The sequence below is a fragment of the Erpetoichthys calabaricus genome, chromosome 11 (genome assembly GCF_900747795.2).
Source record: "Erpetoichthys calabaricus chromosome 11, fErpCal1.3, whole genome shotgun sequence".
Classification (NCBI taxonomy): domain Eukaryota; kingdom Metazoa; phylum Chordata; class Cladistia; order Polypteriformes; family Polypteridae; genus Erpetoichthys; species Erpetoichthys calabaricus.
In genome coordinates, this window is record NC_041404.2 from 24,036,446 (window position 1) to 24,062,571 (window position 26,126).

The window sequence follows — 26,126 nt, forward strand, 5'->3', positions numbered from 1 at the left end:
TGAAATCACTGTAATGTGTCTTTTTTCTTACCCAGGTAATGATTCAAGTGTGGAAGGTTTGGTGAATTTTGAAAAGTTGCGTATGATTGCTAAAGAGATTCGTCATGTCATTCGGATGACTTCTGCCAACATGGACCCAGCTGTCATGTTCCGACAGAGGTGTGTACTGGGATAGGTGAATAGTATTCAAAACTGCATGGTCACCGATCTTCCAGAATTATTAAGTTTATATGCTTTATTTATACCAACAATAGTGACTTGCAGAATAAGTATTTCTTTTACATTTTTGTGTGTACTCTAAATACAATGCCCAAATGCAGGTAATGGCAATCTTAAAGATGTAATGGTTTATTTCTGTGAGGATGGTTTGTAATTAGGTATCAAGTTTGATTATTTTAACTTTTACATATTGTCATTAGTTCAGCAGCTTAGTAAAATATGATAATGTACTGTACAACAATCTGATGTTGGAACAAGGAACAGGTATTCGGACCTCTAGTTTATCAATTGACTCTGTAAGAAGTTTTCATATTTTGTTAATGTGTATACTTTTCTCTGTCCTATAAGCTGTGTACAGTTTAATCCATAATTCCCTTACACCATTCAGTTTATCTCTGGACTTTGAATGCAACCTGAAATTCTGACACAAAATCCAAAAATACATTCACTATGGCAATATATAGCTATTCAAACTGAGCATCATATGCGCTACAAGTAGTTCATTGTCACCTTTCAGTTGGAGCTTTAGTAACATGTAAACATTATTGCTTTAAAATGAAAGATAACTTTCGATCACAAAATGCTATATGTGTAGCATTTTATATATATACAGTACTTAAGCCAAACTGAGAAAAACTACCTGTTATGTTGTGACAAATGCAATGGAGAATACTGACAATGTAAATATTAATAAGTTTAATAAATATATATTGAAATATTTCATTAAAACAATGAAAAACTGTTGTCTTCATATCCATGACAATTCATTCACAAAATAAAAACATGCACATAAGCAGTGATATGTATTAAATTTTAAAAATGATATAAATTTAATAGAGTTAAAATATGATTAAATTGATTCATAAAAAGGATGTAAAAAAAGTAAAAAGGATAAAAGCTCTGGGTAAAACAAGGCAAGTAGGAGGCACAAACAAGAATAAACGAAATTTCAGAAATGCTTGGCAATGATTGTCACAAAAATGTCATCAAGCAGTTCACAGAAAGATCAAGAAAAAAATTATGAAGTGCTGTTGAGGAAATAAATTATTCTCAACAGTACATACTCTTCATATTGAGTTGCAGCACTAAAAAAGAAATACTACTGCACAATATTCACAAATTCACAACCTCCTAGATATTTCCGCTGATAGTTAATTGTAAAATGTCACATTTCTAGCGGACTGCCATAAGCATTAACAATTGAAAATACCTGGCATGCTTAATTTTAAGCGTTTTAAGTCGGTTACAATCAAAAATGTTCTCTGTTAGAAATATAATTTGTAGCCAGGCTAAATTTGAACATATGGAAGCATTCTGCTTACAGCATAGAAAACTGTTCTGTCGACAGAGTTCTCTTGCTGCATTTCATGATTTGAAATCTTTGTAACACCAAAGGTCTAGTTAATGACTACATCTCTGGACTGAAACACACAAATCTAAACAGAGTAAGAGACAAAATCTGTAAGTGATGAGGGACAGATGAGAACTGTTGAGTGATTAGTGAAAAGCAACAATTGATGCATGACACAAATAATTCTAATGCTTGATAAGTGACGTTAAAAATTATTACATCCAAAAATGGATACTGTGAGTATATAATGTATTCTTATATTACATTGTATTCTCATATTCTTCATGTAGTCTATTAACTGTGCAATTTATGAGACAAATATCTAAGTAGCTAGTGTAAGCATTTCGGTATACGGTGTACATGTCTTGTTGTGTGGGTATGTGCAACATGACTGTATGTACAGTTAAGAATGAATTAAGTCCTAAAGTGCATCTCAGACAGTCATTAACAATAAGCATTGCAACGGTAAAACCTTATGTTGCATGATGTTTTAAGGGCACGTATTGGCAGAAGGAGTTTTTGCAGTTTGTACTAAAAGGAATGTGGCATTGTCACATTTTGAGATAAAAGCTTTCATTTTACCAAGCTGAACAATGAAATATGTGTTTTTTAAAAATATGATTTCAATATAGCTTGAAACTCTTGATCAATCTTTTTATACGAGTGATTCTAAATATTTGAATATTGTATATATTGCATTTATAGTGATGTGAAGCAAATACACATTTAGATTTGCTACACAGATAATTTTTCAAACATTATCAAAATGTCACAGTGCATCATAATGACAATATAAGCGGTCAAGTAAAGAAGTAATGCCATTTGGATGAACGTGGTTTAAATGAAAAAAAATGTAGGCAATATTGCTAATGTCCATCCATCCATCATCCAACCTGCTTTATCCTAACTACAGGGTCACGGGGGTGTGCTGGAGCCAATCCCAGCCAACACAGGGCGCAAGGGAGGAAACAAACCCTGGGCAGGGCGCCAGCCCACCGCAGTATTGCTAAAGTGAAAAGCTTAATATTTTAACATGAATTAGTTGTTGTACTTGTATATTAATGGATACATAAGGGTAGAATACACCAGAGTAAATATAATGCCATTATTTTTATTGTGATATGCACCTGTCTTTTTCATTAATAGATTTGCCATTAAATGAAGAGGCCTAACAAATACTACGGTTGTCCATCATTATTAGTTTATTACCAGTTCTGCCCTGCTGTCAGTTATTTAGTCCCAAACAGGGAGATGATCCAGATCCTAAAAGCACAAACAGTCCAGCAATAAGAGAACACAGCTACATGTAGTAGTATCTTTACCTTTCAGCAGTTTTAAATCTGACCTATTCCTAATAGCTAACATACATAGACGTAAATATGAGAAAATGAATGAAGCAGAGCATCTCAGGAAACATGTTTATTGAGCATGATTAGAACAGACAAGCCCCATGTGTAGACAACAGCACTACCTAATAGAAATACTGGTTTAACGTTAGCCTCTAGTTCTTCAAGGTTTTTGTCATGATGGAGGTGAGGGCACTTTGTGTTACTCATGTTATAAAGGAAGGGTAACGTAGTTCTAAAATTGAGTAGTGTGTTATTCTTGAACTTAATGTCAACACATTAAGGGATTCAATTACTTTTTTATAATAAATTAATGCATTACACTTGTGGTGGCTCTTATATGTATTAACATTTTAACTCCTGATAATTACAATAATAATAATATGGATCACATCATTCGCATATCTGTCATTTGATTGTTTATAGAAATACTTATCAAAATATTACAGAAAGTGAAAAAAGTAAACTGAATTTCATATTTAAGATATGTTGGTCTGATAAGCTATATGTACCGCTGTGTAGACTGCTTAATACAATAGGTCATATTTCGCATGCTGAATTCGCATGCTTTGTCTTTTACAAGAGTGTCACGGAGATGTGCTTGAGTCTGTCTCTCTCTCAAGTCATTGTGCAGAATTTTGTTTCTCTTAATAAGTTAGGTTTGGAATATTGTTTTTGCCATTTTTTTCATGTTTTCGTCTCTCCTACATCTCATGCATTTCTTCTTTCTCTTTTCTGATTTGTGTTTTATGTTGTGAATCTTACTTTTTTGGGGAAAAAAATCATGCTTCAATGTTCATGGCTCTTGCTTTCAGGAAGAAGAGGTGGAAGAGTTTAGGGTGAGTATGTGTGTATAAGATAGGATGGTGGTTCTAGCACCTGTAACACATTGCATCTTGATTGCATAAACAGCATGCATCATATCATAATAATCCTGACACACCTACAACCCTTCACCTTCAGCATCATCTCCTAATGAGCAAACTAAAGGGAAAAAAAACTTCTAAATTTGGATACAAGTTAAATCATAATTGAAATGAAATGCCTACTGTAACCTCACTCAGTAATATCCTTCTTGCTTGAAATCTTGTATTGCATTAATATTATTTTGTTTCACTTCCCTGGCATGTTATACTGTACCTATAAGCTTTGTAAGGAAGGTTTATTGATAATAACTGAAAGTAACTTGAAAGTAATAATCTTGAGGATCAGAAACAAGTATTGTTTTATTTTGGTTTTGTGCATGCATTAGATTGACACTGTAAATAAGTGTGAATGAAAGCACACATAACATTTAATGTTTATTACACAAATACACATGCATTTTACTAAATATATGAATGAAATTACAAAAGACTTTGAAATAATGTTAGTAAGTAACTCAGCATGTCAGTACCTTTGGTTACAAAGAAAAATAAAGAAAAGAATGTCAGTAGACCAATATTTGTCAATTTACTGTTAGTGACAACAACTACTTTGAATTATAATGTATACTGTATATTTATTAAGCAAATTCCACAGGGGAATTCTTTTGCTACAGAAGCAAGTACACAGTCTTTTTCAGTCGGTAAAAAATGTAGAGAACCCCTTTTATGTTGGGTATCTACTGTAGAGATTCGTTTTTCCATTTTCATTCAGCATAATCAATTTAAAGACCTCCATTCATCATCTCTGACCATTAGTAAACCTTTACATATGATAATAATCTAGTATATAATTAGAACCTTTTTTGTGTTTACTTATTCAATGAGAACACATAGGGAAAATGAAAATTAAAGAGTTGAAATTTGGCATTTTTAAGCTTGTTATGTTGTAGTATTTTGGAACTGGAGTAGCTGCACAGTAACATAAAACTAATATCCATGAAATATTTTTAGGAATGTACAGTTTACTCTTTAATTGTCTTATCTCCTATTTCAATTATATTGACAGTATTATAAATTGTTAGAAGTAGCTGTAAACACTATGTACTTCATTGCTACATATTTTTTCTGTTGAGTAGGTTTACTATTTCTGGATAAAAACAGGAATCTATGACTCTTGGGACTTTTAACTTTTATAACCCTAAGGAATCACTTATTTATGGATCTTCGTTCTGTGTCTAATACAGTTTTATTTTATTTTTATTTACGTGTGTCATTTTTGCATGTACTTTTAAAAAATGCAGTATAAATATGTGTACATATTCTTAAGTAAAAATACACTTTTTAAAATGTTTACTTTTTTTTTTTTTTAAGGTCTCTCAGTCAAGGAAGTACAAATTCAAATATGCTTGATGTACAAGGAGGAGCTCACAAGAAACGTGTTAGACGTAGCTCTCTTCTGAATGCCAAGAAATTGTATGAGGATGCTCAGATGGCACGAAAAGTGAAGCAGTATCTTTCAAATCTGAGTGTAGAAACCGATGAGGAAAAATTTCAGATTATGTCTCTACAATGTGAACCCGCTTACAGTACCTGTGAGTATCAAATATACCACATTGTATTACACCAAAAAAAAGTAATGTTGTTTTGCAAAATGAACATTTAAAATAAAAAATGACATACTGGCCCAGATGTGAGTACCGAAAACCACTGTTTTCTTAAACCATACACTTTTTACTCTCTGAAGAGGGTGTTATTTCAAAGTTTAAAAAAATATTTTTTACTTTGATGTACACTGCCATCTACTTCAATTTTCTTTACGATTTTGTAATCCCTTTTATGTTCTTTCTGGCAGTTTACTCTTGAGCTGAGTATAAGTAGGTTATTAACAAAGGAAACAACATAATTTTATAGAAAAATTAACATGTATCTACTAGGTCATCTTAGTAAAGTTGAAAAGAGATAAGGATTGCCAACAATATAATATACAATTGATTAATTATTAGTTCCAATAATTTTATAAACAGTGTGTGTTGTAATAAACAATAATTTTATTTGTGGTAAAATGTCTTTGCACTAACGGACTACATAAAAACTCAAATATTAACACAATAAATGTGAAGCTTGTTTTTCTGAATACAGTTCAAGCTAAATTGTCTTCATTTTTGTATATTGTACTGTATAATACTTGCAGTAAGTTTTCATTATAGTCTGAATGCTGTTTTTAGATATTGGATATAGTATAGGTGCGCTATGTTTCTAATGAATAAAGTGAGTAAAAATGACAATACATAACTCTTCCACATTACTGAAAATCCTACTTATATTATCTGAGTTGTGTCGTAAATAAAAAAAATAAAAACAAAGCAAGAAGGAGTATTATTTTACCACATGTAACTTGGTAATTTGTAAGTAACTATAAAAGTTAAAGCTAATCTTTACAAGAATGAAGAATAATTGTAGAAACTTAAAAGTAATCCATAAAACAACAATTCTGTTATTTTTTTCTCCCACTGTTGTTAAATTTGTATTGGCCAAGAAGACACTGGCTAGATCACACCTACTATATATTTTCAATTTCTTCAATTAAAACCCTGTCTTGCCCATAGACTAACAAGAAATCTCGTGTGCAGGTATTGTTACCTTACAACTAACTTTTTTCATAAATACTTTGTAGTACAGTGTAAATAAAATCTAAAAATCTAAGCGAAATAGCTGAGAAAAGTGAACAATGGGAGAGGAAGCATGAGGTAATAACAAAGGGTGTTCCAAGTGTAAGGGAAGCAAAAATGGCATATCTAAGTACTAGAGGAACTGTCTTTTGTATAGGATTAAACTGCTTCAGTTGGCATTTCCATTGTTGTTTAGAATTTTTTTCCTTAAAACATGTTTGTTAATTGACTTCACTGAAGGTGGACAGTTATGGTGCAATTTCTAGTTCAATCAGTTAGTCTCCTCTTACTGGTAGCAACTATGTTTTAAGACAGTTGTGAAACATGAATGAACCTGTTCATTTTACAAGTATTTCGAGGAGTTATCTTTTTGTCATCTGTACAAATATAAAATTTGCTGTATGTCACCTTTTCCTCCTTCAGCTACCCCCCCCCCCCCATGAAATCTTCATAAAGATTAAAAAATATATCTTCTGCATACTTAAAATCCCTAAGGATTTCACTCCATTTCATCTTCCCTTTTTCATCATGCTAAAATTGCCCAGTAGATGTTTTTACAAAGTGTTATTTTTTCTTTGTTTTGATTATTGTCTTTGTTGGGAACATAATAATCTTGCAACAAATAATGCAAGATTAATTATTTCCTATTTCACTACAACAGTGTCCAAAAATCTGAGTGAAAGAAGATCAGCAAAATCTGACATGTCTCCAGTATCAATGAGGTCTGGCATCGCATCTGGAAAATCTCATCAGCAACACCGAATGAGCCAAGTCCTCCAGGTCCCTGCAGTCAATCTATACCCCTTTAGGAATAAAAGCACAGCAAAGGACACTGCCTCAGCCAGTAAGTCAGGATGTCTTCTAAAATAGATATGTCTTAAATGGGTCTCATTCTTATTTCTACCATGCCTCCATGGACTTTCTTGTATGTTTAGCTAGAATGCAGTGAGACTAAAAATCTCAAACAACATTCATTATTCGAGCTTCTTTTTCTTTCATTTTGCAGAAATGAAGCACTGCCTTACTACTTAGCAAAAAATTAAACATCTTCCTTGCAAAATATTCATAATAATAATACTACACTCTCACTATAACAACTAACTTCTATCATATCCGTTGTAATGTACATTGTCATTTAACAAGCATTAGTTATATGACATTATTTATTTAAAAGACTAGGACAGCTATGTCACTGATTGAAAATGCACAAATTATGAACATCTTTGTCATATATATTGTAATTTACAAGATATGCTCTTTATTTATATTTTTTAAATGCAATGATTCACTTAGCATTGTCTGCCTGATAGACAGTGAAGAATCTGAAAGATAGCCCAGAGGTTTTTAAAGCAATACAAGTAATCTGGCAAAGATGCTAAAACAAAACTATTTTTTCACAAGACTACTTGAAAGATAATGTACTTTGTGCCTCAAATAATGTAATGCTGTTTGTTTTTAGGTACAAGTTCTCCCCAGTGCATTAAAAAACCTTTAAGTTTATCTGATGACATACCTTACAAGAAAGCACCAGAAGATTCCATATCCAACACTTCTTCTTTGCATTCTAGCCCTCCTGGATCCCCACAAGGATCTCCTCGCAAAGGTAAACATATCCTCTGTTTCTTGTATTCCAGAAGGGTAACTAAAAAAATCTACTTCATATCAAGTTTGCTGATTATACAGCTCTATGAATAACATAGGGGATAGGTGTTGATTAATATAGAAGCTCAATGTATGGTGTATAGCACTGATTACATCCTTGCTTAATTTGTGTCTTATTCACTGGAATGTAATTAGAAAAATCAATTACATTTAAAACCAAAATGGGTTTAAGGTAGCTGCCAGTGATACAATTTGTATGTTTTGTTATACTTATGCTAAGTGTCATTTAGTTTATGTATTTACAGTAAATAACCATAATAGAATGTAATGATCAATTGTAGGATCTATCCATTTCCATTCTATTTGCAATATGTCTGTCTGGAAGGCTGTCTAATAAAGGTGAAGCATAAACCACTATTGCTTATATTATTTTTAAATTGGAGGGGTGGTTTTAAATATCAGATATAATCCTCCCCTCCCTGGAAGTCACACTTTTCTTCAGAAATAGTTCAAGACCATGAACACTTATAATATTGAATTTTTTTTCCTGATCTGGGGTAATTATGGTTCTTTTGACATCTTTTTACAAATGCAGTAATAGCCATATTTTCTTCAGAAAAAAGAGTTATAACAGATTTTTTGTTGTGTTTTAATGTTTATATACATTTCAAGATAGCTAAATGATCTGTATCTTTATTAAATTACTACTTAATAGTTCATCCATCTCAAATATTTAATTTCTTCTTAGATATTAAACAAATTAATGACTGTGCACCGTCTAATTTTAAATTGGACAGTGCCAAATTGCACCTACTGTATTGTTGCTTGTTTTATTTCTTACATTTGTCAGTTTAATTCATCTCGTAATATTGTATAGCTGCTTGCCAATATAACCTTGACATCAGCCCATTCAAGTATCAGACCTATGAGATGGTATGCCTCCCACTTCATTTTATGCATAATATGCAATATTATATGTTATGAATATTCTCAGTTATTGTTAGTTTGATTTTTTTGCACTCCTACTACCAGCTTAGAAGAAAGGGGAAACTAACTCATGCATGCAAATACAGAAAGAAGAATTGCCTTGCTATTGCATATTTTATTATGGGTCATTTGATTAAATTTTCTGTATTCTTGGTTTCTGTTTAAAGCAGAAACTTTAAAAGCATTTTCAAGTAGTGACATAATATTGCCACTAAATTAATAAAAATCCTTAAGAAAACTGTGGATAATGTATTAAAATTGTTACCTTTTTCTTTGGTTTGTTTTTTTAGTTGGGAATATCCCAAGATCACAAAACTCTAGCCAGGTGAATCTGTCTGGCTCTTCCTCATCTCTGACAAGTGAAAACAGCACCAAGAACAGTGGAGTGCGCTCCGGCACAATAGGTGGGAGTTTATTACAAAAGAGAATCCAGGAGATCACAGGCACAAGGACAGGGGAAGGGGATACACTCCAAGGAGCCAGCCAAGAGCTTAAAATAAGGAAGAAAGTCAGACCATTTTACTGGAAAAGAAATTCGTCTAGGGAGAGAGCAGAGCCTATTAAGAGACAGTAGAGTATATGAAGATTACAGATTGCATCCCAAGAAATCTAAGAATTCTTCTGGTCTTAGTAGTTACCCTTTTGAACAGCACAGTGCACTTTTTGCACCAGCTCTTTTCATTTCAAGAGATTGACTTGTATAAAATGAAAAACAGGAGTGTGAAAGTCTTAAATCATTATTGAAACAGAATTAAACTTTCAGCACTTTAATAGTGAAGTTCTTGTTAAATTTGCTTACAAATATTTTATAGTTCTGTCCAGTCTGCTGTTAAAAATAATAGAGATATTTTTATTTTTTTAATAAAATGTACATTGCACTTTTGATTGTTTTTTTTTTTTATAGTAATAGTATAGTATCAGGTAGAAAGTTCCTTAGTGTTGCTCGTGATGGTAAACAAAATTAATTTTAGCCCAAACTGGCTTCATTACACATCATAATGTAATACAAAATATGATGGTACCACAGACTAATCTGCATGGCATGTAAATATATCCTAAAATATTTGAATTCAAAGTACACAATTAGTTGTAGCATAAAAAGACCTTAGTAGTAGCTAGTGCAAGATGGTGTTTGTTCACTGTGTATCAAGAACTGGTGGTGTAACTGATGCTGTAAAATGCAGGAATATTTATTCATGCACTATTTTTTATGCAGAAACATAGAACTAAGGTTTACTTTCCATAGTGACAATTCATGTACTTTAACCTTAAAGCATAGTTTAAATTTATTGAGTCTATTGACAGATCATGCTAATTTCCAAGAAGATCTCTGTCTTTGCTTGAGTTGTCTTCATATGAGTAACTAGATGACTTCATGTATATATACACATATATACATTTATGTGTACATATATACAGTATGACTTCATATATACACACACACACAGTATATGTACATACACATGTACACATACAGTGGTACAGGTGAGTCACTGTATGCTGATAGCGAGTATCTGTGCCTTTAATGTTTAAGACATTCAATTTAATTCAAGAAATTAATATTTGAAGGATTTGTTTTTTTAATGTTCACACTGTCACTTTGTTTGCATTGTACTCTTAATTGTAGAAATGTGGTCACAAGTATGTGATTTATTCTATAGTTAACTCAATGTAGCCACATTCAAAACTCTTAATTTTATCTTACCATAATTGCTTTACACCTTCATTTTTTGCAGTTTGTTTATTTTTGTAATTTAAAAAAATTACAACCGACTTAGATACAGACTGGTAAAGGCATAATACAAGTTTTTCGATAGAGCCTTATTATACCTGGAAAAATTTTTCTCAAAAAGTATTTTCTGTTATATTGTAAATCATTCTCATATAATGTATACCAAATATATGGTTTCTTCTAATTTTGATATATAAACAAAAAAAAAAGAAAACATTTTAAAAGGTACTCAACAGGTCCTAACACAAGTTGGGGTTAAGAGGCCACCTCCTCTTGTTTAAGGGCATTACAACTTTAGAAGAATCAGCATGAGAGCAGGTCATTTAGCCTAACGAAGCTGACAGGTCATATCCACTTAATTCTTCCAAAATAAGATCAGCTCTAGTTTTGAATGACTACAGTTTACCACACTACTTGGAGAGAAATGTCTGCCCATTATTTTGAGTAGTATAACATGAATATTGAATGAAGGATGGTGAAGTTATAGGCGGTTAAATGTAAGTAACAGAAAACAGACATATATGAGGCTGAGTTTTTATAGGGACAAGACTACGTAAGAGACAAGAAGACATACTGTATTAACAAGATGTTTAAGTTGTTTTTGTCTTAGAAAAGATATCTACAGTAAAATATATTTCAGTTTTGTTATTTGCATGATGATATCTGTTAAGGAAAAGTGATTGTGTATTTTGGTATAGGTATCATATTGTTAAACACGCTAATATGATGTACATAATAATTTCCTCATACTGTATGTGTTTGAGGTAGATAACAATCTTAAAACAGGAAATTAACATTTGAACATAGTCTTAAACATTTAAGTTCAATGTTTCGTAGCAATTTGAATGATGTATATGGTAAATGTTCTCCATGCTGTATATGTTTGTATACAGTATTCACCAAATCCTGTACATGTTTCCAGCACCAAAACATATGAGATGAAAAAGGTTAATATGGAATCAGTGATTCCAAAGATTAACTGACATTGTGTATTAATTACAGATTGACAGAATAAAATGATTTATGTGATTACCCTCCTTAAATAAGTCACCAAAAAATGATATAGTGGAAACTCGGTTATGTAAGACCTGTTAGACCAGGGAGTTATCATAAAAAACTCTACATTTCTGGTGAGGTAAAATGACAGGAACTTAAAATATCTATATTTATAAAAGTTTGATTATAGACTTGTCTTAAACCTTACGCCACAATATACTTTCTGGCCTTCTTAAAGCCAGTGGCAGAATTAATAACGATTTAATTTTTTCACTTCATTTGCAGTTAAATAGAATGATTTCTTTTCTACACTGTAATCTTCCTACTTATCTCAGGAACACCTATTAAAAGTTTGTGTATTTTGCTTTCAAACCTCTAGGTCATGCCTTGCTGTCAAGTACAAAATCAGAAAATTTCTCTGATCTGAGTCAAAGTGAGATCTCATCCCGGTCCAGCATTGTTAGTAATTCTTCTGTGGATTCGATATCAGCCACAACCTCAGAAGAGCACCCTTTGACTCAGCAACCTAATCATATGGAGCTTATCAGAACAGGAAACAGCGTGCCAACTACAGCTGAATGTAAACAGCCTTGTGCCAGGTGAGTTGTACTACAGCTTTGCTCTGACAAACTGGCCATAAGTTGTTTTGATAATATGGAAAAAGAAAGCCCCTCCTTTAACCGTCACCTTATCGTGGTGGAGGGGTTTGCGTGTCCCAATGATCCTAGGAGCTCTGTTGTCCGGGGCTTTATGCCCCTGGTAGGGCCACCCAAGGCAAACTGGTCCTAGGTGAGGGATGAGACAAAGAGCGGTTAAACAAACCTCCTATGAAGAAAAACAATTTTGGACGGCGTTTTCCCTTGCCCGGACGCGGGTCACCGGGGCCCCACTCTGGAGCCAGGCCTGGAGGTGGGGCTCGATGGCGAGCGCCTGGTGGCCGGGCCTGCACCCATGGGGCTCGGCCGGGCACAGCCCGAAGAGGCAACGTGGGTCCCCCTTCCCATGGGCTCACCACCTATGGGAGGGGCCAAGGAGGTCGGGTGCAGTGTGAGTTGGGTGGTGGCCGAAGGCGGGGACCTTGGCGGTCCGATCCTTGGCTACAGAAACTGGCTCTTGGGACGTGGAATGTCACCTCTCTGAAGGGGAAGGAGCCTGAGCTAGTGCGCGAAGTTGAGAGGTTCCGGCTAGATATAGTTGGACTCACCTCGACGCACAGCTTGGACTCTGGAACCAATCTCCTTGAGAGGGGCTGGACTCTGTACCACTCTGGAGTTGCCCCCGGTGAGAGGCGCCGAGCAGGTGTGGGTATACTTATTGCCCCCCAACTTGGAGCCTGTACATTGGGGTTTACCCCGGTGGACGAGAGGGTAGCCTCCCTTCGCCTTCGGGTGGGGGGACGGGTCCTAACTGTTGTTTGTGCGTATGCACCGAACAGCAGTTCGGAGTATCCACCCTTTTTGGAGTCCCTGGAGGGGGTGCTAGAGGGCATACCTTCTGGGGACTCCCTCGTTCTGCTGGGAGACTTCAATGCTCACGTGGGCAATGACAGTGAGACCTGGAAGGGCGTGATTGGGAGGAATGGCCCCCCTGATCTGAACCCGAGCGGTGTTTTGTTATTGGACTTCTGTGCTCGTCACGGATTGTCCATAATGAACACCATGTTCAAGCATAGGGGTGTTCATATGTGCACTTGGCACCAGGACACCCTAGGCCTCAGTTCGATGATCGACTTTGTGGTCGTGTCGTCGGACTTGCGGCCACATGTCTTGGACACTCGGGTGAAGAGAGGGGCGGAGCTGTCAACTGATCACCACCTGGTGGTGAGTTGGCTTCGATGGTGGGGGAGGATGCCGGTCAGGCGTGGTAGGCCCAAACGTGTTGTGAGGGTCTGCTGGGAACGTCTGGCAGAGCCCCCTGTCAGAAGTAACTTCAACTCCCACCTCCGGCAGAACTTCGACCACATCCCGAGGGAGGTGGGGGACATTGAGTCCGAATGGGCCATGTTCCGTGCCTCTATTGTTGAGGCAGCTGACCGGAGCTGTGGCCGTAAGGTGGTCGGTGCCTGTCGTGGCGGCAATCCCCGAACCCGCTGGTGGACACCGGCGGTGAAGGATGCCGTCAAGCTGAAGAAGGAGTCCTACAGGACCCTTTTGTCCTGTGGGACCCCGGAGGCAGCTGATAGGTACCGGCAGGCCAAGCGGAATGCGGCTTTGGTGGTTGCTGAGGCAAAAACTCGGGCGTGGGAGGAGTTTGGGGAGGCCATGGAGAATGACTTTCGGACGGCTTCGAGGAGATTCTGGTCCACCATCCGGCGTCTCAGGAAGGGGAAGCAGTGCAGTGTCAACACTGTATATGGTGGGGATGGTGCGCTGCTGACCTCGACTCGGGATGTTGTGGGTCGGTGGGGGGAATACTTCGAAGACCTCCTCAATCCCATTAACATGCCTTCCAATGAGGAAGCAGAGCCTGGGGACTCAGAGGTGGGCTCCCCCATCTCTGGGACTGAGGTCACCGAGGTGGTCAAAAAACTCCTTGGTGGTAGGGCCCCGGGGGTGGATGAGATACGCCCGGAGTTCCTCAAGGCTCTGGATGTTGTAGGACTGTCTTGGCTGACACGCCTCTGCAACATCGCATGGACATCAGGGACAGTGCCTCTGGATTGGCAGACCGGGGTGGTGGTCCCCCTCTTTAAGAAGGGGGATCGGAGGGTGTGTTCCAACTACAGAGGGATCACACTCCTCAGCCTCCCTGGAAAAGTCTATTCAGGGGTCCTGGAGAGGAGGGTCTGTCGGATAGTCGAGCCTCGGATTCAGGAGGAACAGTGTGGTTTTCGTCCTGGTCGCGGAACAGTGGACCAGCTCTATACCCTTAGCAGGGTCCTGGAGGGTGCATGGGAGTTTGCCCAACCAGTCTACATGTGTTTTGTGGACTTAGAAAAGGCATTCGACCGTGTCCCTCGGGGAATCCTGTGGGGGGTACTCCGAGAGTATGGGGTACCGGCCCCCCTGATAAGGGCTGTTCAGTCCCTGTACGATCGGTGCCAGAGCTTGGTCCGCATTGCCGGCAGTAAGTCGAACCCGTTTCCAGTGAGAGTTGGACTCCGCCAGGGCTGCCCTTTGTCACCGATTCTGTTCATATCTTTTATGGACAGAATTTCTAGGCGCAGCCAGGGTGTTGAGAGGGTCCAGTTTGGTGGGCTCAGGATTGGGTCACTGCTTTTTGCAGATGATGTTGTCCTGTTTGCTTCATCAGGCCGTGATCTTCAGCTCTCTCTGGATCGGTTCGCAGCCGAGTGTGAAGCGGCTGGGATGAGAATCAGCACCTCCAAATCCGAGACCATGGTCCTCAGCCGGAAAAGGGTGGAGTGCCCTCTCAGGGTTGGTAGCGAGATCCTGCCCCAAGTGGAGGAGTTCAAGTATCTCGGGGTCTTGTTCACGAGTGAGGGAAGAATGGAGCGTGAGATCGACAGGCGGATCGGTGCGGCATCCGCAGTAATGCGGGCATTGCATCGGTCTGTCGTGGTGAAAAAGGAGCTGAGCCGCAAGGCGAAGCTCTCAATTTACCAGTCGATCTATGTTCCTACCCTCACCTATGGTCATGAGCTATGGGTAGTGACCGAAAGAACGAGATCGCGAATACAAGCGGCTGAAATGAGTTTCCTCCGCAGGGTGTCTGGGCTTTCCCTTAAAGATAGGGTGAGAAGCTCAGTCATCCGGGAGGGGCTCAGAGTAGAGCCGCTGCTCCTCCGCATCGAGAGGAGTCAGATGAGGTGGCTCGGGCATCTGATCAGGATGCCTCCTGGACGCCTCCCTGGTGAGGTGTTCCGGGCACGTCCAACCGGGAGGAGGCCCCGGGGAAGACCCAGGACACGCTGGAGGGACTATGTCTCTCGACTGGCCTGGGAACGCCTTGGGATTCTCCCGGAAGAGCTAGAAGAAGTGGCCGGGGAGAGGGAAGTCTGGGCATCTCTGCTCAAGCTGCTGCCCCCGCGACCCGACCTCGGATAAGCGGGAGACAATGGATGGATGGATGGAAAAAGAAAGTTTTAAAGATTATTATTTTTAGTATTTGTTTTAATCCCAGTATCACTCAAATGGCAGATTGAAAGTCTCAAACAGCATATAAATTGTGATAGCTGAATGAATATGCATACAGATTGTAAAATAAAGTAGAAGATTCCTTTGATGATCTACAGAGGAAAAGTAGTGATTTCCAGTTTATATCATGACAACTGATGCAAGTGATTAATAAAAACTGAGAAGTGGTCCAAAGGAATTCTCTGTGTAACTTAGTACTTGTACAGTAGGTTCTGACCAGATGTACCTAAACTGAATCAAAGAATGTAGAAATTTTTGTTTTTTCATGAAATGTTTTATGTCTAAAGTTTTGGACCATAACAACAGAACTATACTTTATGGACCATGATAATCAACATTCTGTAAATCTACAACAAATTACTTTTATTACTGTGTGCTTATTACAGTGGTTTCAGAAAGTATTCAGACCTCTTAAATTTTTTTTTTACATTTTGCTTTGTTGCAGCTATTTTTTTATTTATAATACATTTGCAAAAAATTATATAATCCTATTTTTTTATTTCCCATTCTAAGATAATGAGTGTTGTTTGTTTGGGAAAAAATGAATTTAAATAGTTTTAGTACAACATAGCAAAATATTTTTTGTTTCCTCACTCTGGCATCTCTTTACATACAATATGCTTGTCTGTTCTATTAAATAGATATCCTGCCATCTTTAAAAGAACGTTTAATTAGATTTTTTAAATATTTTCAAATGGACCTGATTGTTTACCATGCCAGCAACATACACATTCTTATTTCAGAATTATAGTATATTTTTTATTATTTGACCAAGGAAGTTTGGTTGGCTCTCTGGCATCATACAAATGCAGTGGTTATTTCTGCAAACTCACTACTTCAGTTAGACTCTGTCAGTAGTCAAACCTATGTCTTTGTGGACTTAGCACATTCCTCTAATATCTGAACCCTACCAATCAAATGTCCAGAATAAAAAGTCACTTCCCAATGACATGTATGCTAGGTTAGATGACTCCATAGTTGTTGTGATGTGAATGCGTGTACCAGTATTCCTCACAGTAAACTGGTACTCAGCTAAGGGCAGTTTCCTGCTTTTTCCCCCTGAGGTTTTCAAGGTGGCACCCTAAAATTGTATTGAATTGTATTGTATCGGTGTTTAATTGTGTTTTGAATTTTATACATATTAGACAAGCATCATTTGTTGAAGGAACTATGTTTCTGTATAAAATGAATGCTCTATCCTTTTAGTTCTTGATCCCTTACCACAGCTTTTATGATTTTTTTTCTTTAAATCCCATAGATATAATCCTGCCTAATAGTATGTGCTGTTATGTTAATGCCATGTATGAGCTTTAGGTTCTGATTTTTAAAACTGTCGTGCATTAGGTGACAGAGTCATGCATAAATGAAAGGTGTCTTAAATGTTAGTTTGCAGTTGTGTTAAAAGATCAGTCAAACTTCAGTCTAATTTTTTTTCTCTTTCTTTGTCAGTCACTCCATACAAAGACCTTTCATTGCTAGATGCTCAACATTTGCCTCCTCAGCAAGCAATGAAGAGCTGGCTCATGAATTTACTTCAGTGGATGCAGCAGATAGTGGCCGTGGAAGTTGGACCTCCTGCTCTAGTAACTCTCATGACAACTTTCAGAGTTTACAGTGCCAACGGGCCTGGGACCTCAGCCCCTTTCGTAACAAACACGTAGACGGACCAATTGCAGAGGTGGAGCTAACTGGCCAATGGGCAGACAATAGCAGTGTTTGCTCAGAGGACCTTTCCAGAACTAATAGACATTCCAGAGGTAGCTTAGAGTTGAACCAGTCCAGGCAAAGTTGGGCCTCATCAAGCTCCCTTTCTGATACCTATGAAGGAAATTATGGAACTATCAAACGCAGAGTTACTGAAAATCCCCAATCAGCTCAGGAGGATCCCTCAGACTCTAAACCAGCCACAGACCCATCTTATAAAACAGTTACTTCAAGCACAGACAAAGGACTTATAGGTATGTCAGCTAATATTTGATTTTGCTGATTAGAATTTATTATGATTTTTCTGTTATGAATTATGAGAATGTGAAATGAAATGACACCAGCAGATTTGGGGCTAAAAAGGACACTGTGCTTTTTCTCCCTTTCGCATACTATATCTTACATTAACCTGATACTAAACACACAAAGTCCTTGATGCTTCCCCCAACCCAATCCCAGGACCCCATCCCCTCCCCATTGTCTGCTTTTCTTCTCTGTGGACAAAATCTTTGTTTAAAGATAGAACAGAAATTTGATGCTCTTGAAATTCTTTCCTCTAACATGTCATTGCATTTTATTCAGTTTTAGTTACTGTATGTTACTGTAAATAAAGCAATTTTAGATAATGAAATTAAATGCTGATTGCATTTTGTGTACAGTTGTCCTAGGTTCTAGTTCAAGTACTAATGAGTATCTGTGTGGAGTTGTATTTGCACTTTTTTTTCCTGGGAATTCTTTTATATTTCCACATCCCAAAAACCTGTAACATTTGTTTACTGGGCCATTTTAGGTTGCCAGTCAAGTGACTGAGTGAGTATTGGTGAGTTCATTAGCATACCCTGTGATACACAGGCACTGGTGTTTCTTTTACACTTGGTTTCCGCTTGTATCCACTACTGATGGGATAGGCTGAAGACAGCATATTATTCCAATGTAAAAAATCAAGTCTGTAAAATTGATGATTGGAATGAGTCAGTGTCATAGTGGCCAGTGAAAAGAATATATATATATATATATATATATATATATATACTTAAGAAAACTATAGGAAGACACTGGTATTGGAGAAAATGGAGAGCTTTCATTGAAAAACTTTGTCTTCTGCTTTTTGTTGCAGTTAATTCACCTAGATTAATTAAGTGGCATGTTTATGACAACCAAATTTAAATATTCACTAGTATGTTATTTGCCTTCATTATTAATTTACGATATTGCTGTATATTCCATAAAACACTGTGTTAGTTTTTCCAAAACATATATCTTTTCTTTGTTTTAGTTTTAAAGCTGCCCTTTCATACCCATTTATTTTTGATTTGGAATTTGCTGCAGTATTGTTTAAACCAATGGTAATTAAGAGCTCTGTGGCGGGCTGGCACCCTGCCCGGGATGTGTTCCTGCCTTGCGCCCTGTGTTGGCTGGGATTGGCTCCAGCAGACCTCCGTGACCCTGTGTTAGGATATAGCGGGTTGGAAACTGACTGACATGACTGTCTAATTAAGAGCTTTAAAACAAATTTAAATCAATTAGTGTAAATAAATGAACAAAAAAAAACATTAAATTGGAGATTGCAAGGAGCTGCAGTGGTTTGTTCTGCTGCTTCAGTAATCCACTATACTGAGTTTGATTGCTCAGGTACTATCCCTGCGAAGTTTGTGCCTTCTTCCCTTGTCTGCATGGCTTTTTCAGTGGATACTCTGGTTTTCCTTACACATCTAAGAGACATATTAGTTAGATTAAATGATTATTCGAAGTTGTCATGCAAAAGAACTATTTAGGACTTACAGTGTTTCTACTAAAATTCAATTGTAGTAGTAACAAAATTATAATTCAAAAATGTATAATAAAAATAATGCTATAGTTTATTTTTCTCATAAAACAGATAATCAAGATGTTATAACAGAATTATTACTCTTAATTACATTCCCAATTACTATACTATATACAATAAACAAAATTATAAATGTGCTCTGAACACTATCATGTACTAAATAACAGATTCCTTTTGCAAATAATCTTTCAATGTTTCTAAGATTATACTTGATAATAAACCTGAAAGAACCAAGTTAACAAAATCTATCTAGAACATTTGTAGGCACTGATTTAAGAAGTATAGTAAAGTTCCACATTAATTCCATATAGAATTAGCTTAGACCAATAGCTGTAAACTTTGACTGAAGCATCAGGTCTGTATCTAAATAATTAATAACAAATGTATATGCCTTAGCATGTAGAGCCATTATGAGAAAATCTTACAGTCTATAGTCTTGTGCTATAATGTAAAGACTTTTATATATCCTTTGATCTCACTATTTTTAATAATTCATGTTCATGATGAAGGGGAAAGGTTTAATTGCTTTCAGAATACAATACTATAAATATAAGATAATAAAAGGTATTGCTCAACTGTATACAATTGAAGAATTTCACACACTCTGAAAGCAATCAGGTTGCTATTTATAGAAAACATCCTAAATCAATAGAAGCCCTCATTTCCCTGCAGTTACTAGAATTTAATTTAAAAACCCAAAACACCTCCTTGTGTGATTGTAGTTTATTATAAACACCTCCACAAAAATTAGGAGGTGCAGTTTCAACAGTTTGTCATTGTTCACCAAAGTTCCATGAAACAGAACATTTGAGCCTTTGCTGCATTATCAATGCAATGAGCTACATTGCGAGAAATCTTGGAAATGTGGTGGGAGGGACCTTTATTCTTAAAATCTGCTGCTGTCATTCATCTTGCTTTCTCTATGTATACCCTGTAGTAACATGGTTAACATCTCATTGTTTTTAATTTTTGTCACTTTCTTTTCTCATTAACATTCCCACTGCTTGTCTCTTGTGCCCAGTGTACTGTGTCACTTCACCTCAGAAGGACAGTAGATATAGAGGCCCACCACCCACCCCTCCGGGATACCTGGGAATCCCTTTAGTGGATGTAAAAGAAGGATCTTCCCGCAAGCAGCTGCATTTAAAACCTCCAGACTATAATGTGGCAGTGCACAGGTCAAAAATGGTGTCTCCCTATGGCACCATTGATTGCCAACCAGAAGCTGGCATTCAGTCGAAGATGCTAGTTCAGTCCCAGACGCACAATTGGCACAGCCATGACTCTAAACTAGCAAATGTTAGTCTACAGGGAGCACAAGATAGTCATGAGGATGGTATGTGTTACTAAACCATTTTTTCTTTTAATTTGATATCGAATGTATTACTTATTGGATAGTACGCCATTTAAACATTCTACATTGTTTTAAGACTAACCAAATGTGTTTTTCCCCCCCTTAGTCACATTTTGGAACATCATTGTGTAATGTAGTGCTACTGTTTTTCATACTTGTATTGAAACAATGTATGAGAACAGACTGCATAACTAGTAATATGTTAATGTGTGCTTTTCAAATACACTTTTTACAAAATAAATTTTCAGATTTTCAGTAATTACTATCAGCATTTACAATACGTAATCTTCACTTCCATGTGCAAATGCTACCGTAAAGATGACATCTTGTAAGTCATTGACAGTGTGCTGAAAAATCAGCTCATGATGCCACCAGATTTTTATTAATTTTATTTCTTGTTATTATAGATCATTCATACAGTCCAAATGCATCTACTGAAATATTTATGTGTATATTCGGGGTCACATTATAAACAGCGTTTACAAACATGATATCATCTGACTTTGCATATACAGTGGCAAGAGAAAGTATGGAAATAACCGTTTTAATATAAATTTGTCCCAAAATATGGTCTGATATAAGTTACAATAATAAACACAATCAGAGTTAACTAATAATGCACAAATTATTCTTTTGTTCTTGTACATACTAAATACATTTTCCAGCGTAGACTGTGAATATTTGAATAAAGTATGTGAGCCTTTAGACTAATGACTTCAATAAAAGGTAATTGGAATCAGGGGTTAGCATACCTGAAGTACAACCAGTAAAATGACATTGGAGGTGTGGTTTAGAGCTACTTTGACCAATAAAAAAATAAGTCTAAAACATTTGTTATTCACAAGAAGCATCTGCTAATGTGATGCATGCTTCATAAAAAAGAGATCTCAGAAGATCTGTGATCATGAATTGTTGATATGCATAAAGCTGGAAGGGGTTACTAAGTAATTTCAAAGTGTTTACTTATTTATTATTCCACAGTTAGATAAGCTGTGTGTACATGGAGATTATTTAATACTGTGGCTGCTCTCCTTGGAAGTGGGCATCCAGCTAAGAGGACTTGAAATGCACAATGCAGAACTCTCAATGATATAAAATAACCCTAGATTACAAACCAAAGGTTTGAAGGAATCATTGGCAAAAGGATCTACCATGCACAAAATATTGAACAAGCATGATCATGGCAGGACACAAAGGAAGCTCCCTTATATATATATATATATATATATATATATATATATATATATAAACATTTCTGCATGCCTGTAGTTTGGCAAGAACCAGCTTGACATTCCATAATGCTATTGGGAAAATGTTTTTTGAACTGATGAAACTATGGTCGAATTATTCAGAAAATGAGTACACAGCAGTACATATGGTGGAAAAAGGGCCCTGCATACCAACATGAAAACATCATTCCAGCAATAGGTACTGTAGCTGTTTTGCTGCCTTGGGGCTTGGATAACTTGCCATTATCAAGGGGAAAATGAATACCGAAGTTTATTAAGGTGTCCTACAAGATAATGTCAGGGTAGCTGTCCACCAGCTGAAGCTCAGTAGACATTGAATGATGCAGCAGGACAATGGCCCTAAACGTCAAAGTAAATTCTCTTCAGAATTGTTTAAAAAAAAAAACAACTGCCTTTTGAAGTAGTCCAGTCAGAACCCAGACCTTAACGCAATAGTTCAACAACCTCAAGAGAGCTGCTCACATCAGGCATACCAAGAATATTATTTACCTGAAGCAGTTCTGTAAATGCTGTGCAGGTCTGATCTGCCATTACTGAAAGTGCTTGGTAGAGGTTATTGCTGCCAAAGAAGATCTGACCAGTTATTAAATTTCAAGAGTTTACATACTTTTTCCACAATGCACTTTTTTGATTTTTTTTTTGAAAATTTTTGTTGGATGTGCTCAATAACCACATGAAAGATTGTGTGTTATTTGCTTAAGCATATTGTGTTTGTACACTTACACACTTGTGACTTGGGTGAAGATCAGATCACATTTCATGACCAGTTAATGCAAAAAACTAGGTCATTCCAAACAGTTTGCATACTTTTTCTTGCCACTTTAATGGATGCTTACTTCCTTTAACCTTCCTCCAGTTTAGCACTACATGTGATTGTTTTATTTATGAGGGTAGAAACTTTATTTACATAACAAAATGTTACAGAAAATATTTTATCCTAATTCCAGATTTGTTTTTGGAATCAAATCTAGGCAAAGGAAAGTCTTCCTTTTTATTGGATGCAGTTTTCTGAATAATATCTGGTGTTTAACCCAACAAATTGCATTTTTTTTTACTGGTCATTAAACACTATTTAAATTACAAAAAAAAGAGTCCTTCCGCGATTGCACAGAACCAGCTACTTTGCTGGTGTTGCTGCTTTTCAAAGTTATTAACTGCTATGCAGTGAAGTTGTACCCAATATGAGCATGCATTATGTGATGCAGTTAAATAAATATTTGCATTTTATTGCACTTTGTGTTGTACTTATTAGATTCTTTGTTACAGTGAAGCAGAAACCAAACAGGATGTTTGACTAAATGCTTTTGTTTTACATGAGTTGTTTTATTTATTTGATTTACCCTGTACACTTGTATCAAGTTTGGATGTATTTTGATTGTTATTATCATTGTGCAGAAGTTATGTTCATATCTCTTTTTAAATTTATTTCTTGCAGAAGAGCAAGTGTCAGCAGTTTAGGCTACTGGACCAGAGCACTGAACATTTTTCCAGATTTTAAGGACTTCATTGTATCACTGGATAAGAAACCTGTGGTATAATAAGCTAACTACATCAACATGCTGCTTTTCTTGCAAAAGAAATTTATTTTTATGGCTTGTATATATTAGAACCAAGCATTAAACTCTCTGTAATAATATTATGATATTAGTAATTGTTTTAAGGGGAAAAATACAAAATGGAAATACATGCAAAACTGGGAAATTATTTTTTACCAAGTAAAATTTTTGAGACTGTGCTAGAATAATGTTTGTTAAATATGGCCCACGCTTTGATGTAATGTATATGTTTTAAGTTTATCTACAACATTCTAGCAATAGGGATCAGAATGAGCTGAAGAGACCACAGCAACATGGCAGAGTGATTGACTAGTGCAGAGGCACATTATGTTTTTTTTAACTTCTTATTGCTAATTTAAAATAATTTGAAAACACTGACTTTCAAAGCACATTTTATGGAGCAAAATTGAAAAACAAAAGAACTTTTTTTTGTCCTTCAACTGAAAGCACTTTGGTGAGAAATCATAAAAAAATGATTATATATGGCTGTTGTACCGCCACGAAAAACTGAAAGGACAGATTGATCCAGGGTGTGAGGCTTTACATTAGTGCAAGATTTAGATTTTTACTGGAGGTTTTATATGCTTGTAAACGTTTTCTTTTCATAAAACAAGCTCATTGCTGCCATGAAAAGAGCAGAGCTGAGGTCATCTGAAATATTCCCCAGTATTTCATGGCCACTGTGTGTTCTTCTTAATTTATCCTAGCAACATGAATGGAAGCTAAGATCTCACCCTTTAGACATCAGACAAGCTGCGTGGACACTCCATCACCTGATTAAAAGTGCCTGCTGCCACACACAAGCCTTTGTTATGTAAGATGTAAGGCTGGGGTTTAGAGGGTCATTTCCTGCTCTTCACGGACAGGACCCATAGCATCTTATCACTCTTTTATTCCACAAAAATATGGGGTGGGCAAAAATACTGTAATATATTGGTTTAAATGTAGACCATGGATGTAGGTGGTATATTATTAAGCTATATTCATTGTTAATGTCCATTCTTTGCCAATATGTCAAAAACAAACTTGAATACATTAAAGGTAATATATATATTTTTGTTTTAATATACATGTTTGAGAATGTGTACAGATAAAGAATATATCTACAGAAAACTGTATTTTAATATTTTATATCAATGCCATACGATTGTGGCTGCCTGAGGTTTTTCAGGCAGCATTGCAGGATGCCTTTGTTTCACTTAGACTTTTGTATTAAATAATTCCTAGAATTAGATAAAAGGTTGTTATTTAGCACCTAAGCATTGTAAATAATAGTGTGGCATATCATTGGAAGAGATGGCTTCTGAGTTTATTTATTTTATTTTTGTAAAGTGCAGGCTGGGCAGCACTGGATGAAAGTTTGTGGGAATGACTGCCTCCTCCGTACCCTCTTATAGTTTTTTGCTCCTTTTTTTTTTTTTTTTTTTAAAGCTTTTACTAGAACTGTTTCAGAGCTTTAAACTGGAATACCTTCTGGAGGACTTGGAGTTGCATTACACAAAGTGGAAAATGTTACTGTTCGCTGTACTGTAATGAAAAACAGGCCCAAGAATCAGATTCAGTTATGTGTTTAACTACATCTGAAACTTGATCCGTGTTTTTATTGATATGCTGGAATGGAGCCAGCATAGCTTGTAAACTTTCAGGCCATTATGGAACTTTGCACATTTCCTGTCAAAACCTAAACAAAATGTAGTATTATTGTTTAAACTTAAACTATATTCTGTAACTTAAACCTATTCTGTACTGTGCGTCTTGCTTTGCTATGTTTCATTTTCAAATCAACTGATCATATTGATCAGTGGGAACAACTGGACACGATGTTGTATATACTGTAGTAAACAGCTTTAAGGAGATAACACTCCTCTGCCATTGTGGCAAATAGTAAAAACAGGAAAAAGTACCCTGAAATAAGCCTCTATTGTGTTTTTTTCATTGTTATTATTCTAACCAACCCATTCAAAGTCGCACCTTGACAGTTTCAATTTAAAACAATGGTCAGAACGTAACCAATTTTGCCTTGTTTTAACCTTTGTAGACACTCCTGTTATCATTCATTGTTCTCAGTACAGTATGTGAAGTAATGCAGAACTGCCGAGTGATGGCAGAGAGCTCAAGAGAGTGTGTATAACAACTGGAGCAGTCTGTTAGGACGCTATGAAGCAACCTAGCATAAGTTTGATCTTCAAACAGCTTATATGTTTTCGCACAGCTTTATTAGAAATAGGCCAGTGAGAGACTTCATGCTGAACTTCACCCCTAAATAAGTGTGGGTGGGGAAAAACTAAAACTACGTCTGGACATTTTTCTTAAATGACCAGCAGGACTGCTGTATTGGGAGCAGGTCAGAAATTGAATGGCAGTACAAATAAGAAGCACAAAATGAGCGGCTTTCTGTTTTATTTATAACAGGGGATGTGTAGAAGTGGGTAGATGCTTGTGTTTGACACGTGAGTTTAGCTCAGAGCAGCAAATGCAACAAAATGCTAATTTGGTGTGGCTTCTCTACTTGACAAAACACACATGAAATCCAGAAGTGTTGCAGTTTGCTGGCTTGCAAAATGAAATG

At 36.5% G+C, this 26,126-nt stretch overlaps 1 protein-coding gene across 10 annotated transcripts in view; it reads left to right on the forward strand.

Annotated features, from left to right (window-relative positions):
• rapgef6 (Rap guanine nucleotide exchange factor (GEF) 6) overlaps positions 1-25,877 on the forward strand; it is a 287,599-nt gene extending 261,722 nt beyond the window's left edge. For 4 of the 10 annotated variants that reach the window (XM_051933460.1, XM_028812813.2, XM_028812812.2 and 1 more), the window contains 10 exons: positions 36-159; positions 3,732-3,755; positions 5,154-5,374; positions 7,113-7,295; positions 7,911-8,054; positions 9,331-9,444; positions 12,148-12,367; positions 17,315-17,823; positions 20,419-20,733; positions 23,437-25,877. In XM_051933460.1, the coding sequence (XP_051789420.1) occupies positions 36-159; positions 3,732-3,755; positions 5,154-5,374; positions 7,113-7,295; positions 7,911-8,054; positions 9,331-9,444; positions 12,148-12,367; positions 17,315-17,823; positions 20,419-20,733; positions 23,437-23,459 (1,877 nt within the window). In that variant the 3' untranslated portion in view covers positions 23,460-25,877. The remainder of the gene's footprint in view (positions 1-35; positions 160-3,731; positions 3,756-5,153; positions 5,375-7,112; positions 7,296-7,910; positions 8,055-9,330; positions 9,445-12,147; positions 12,368-17,314; positions 17,824-20,418; positions 20,734-23,436) is intronic. The other 6 variants (XM_028812817.2, XM_028812818.2, XM_028812815.2 and 3 more) reach the window with 3 other exon arrangements.
• Positions 25,878-26,126: the final 249 nt, after the last annotated feature.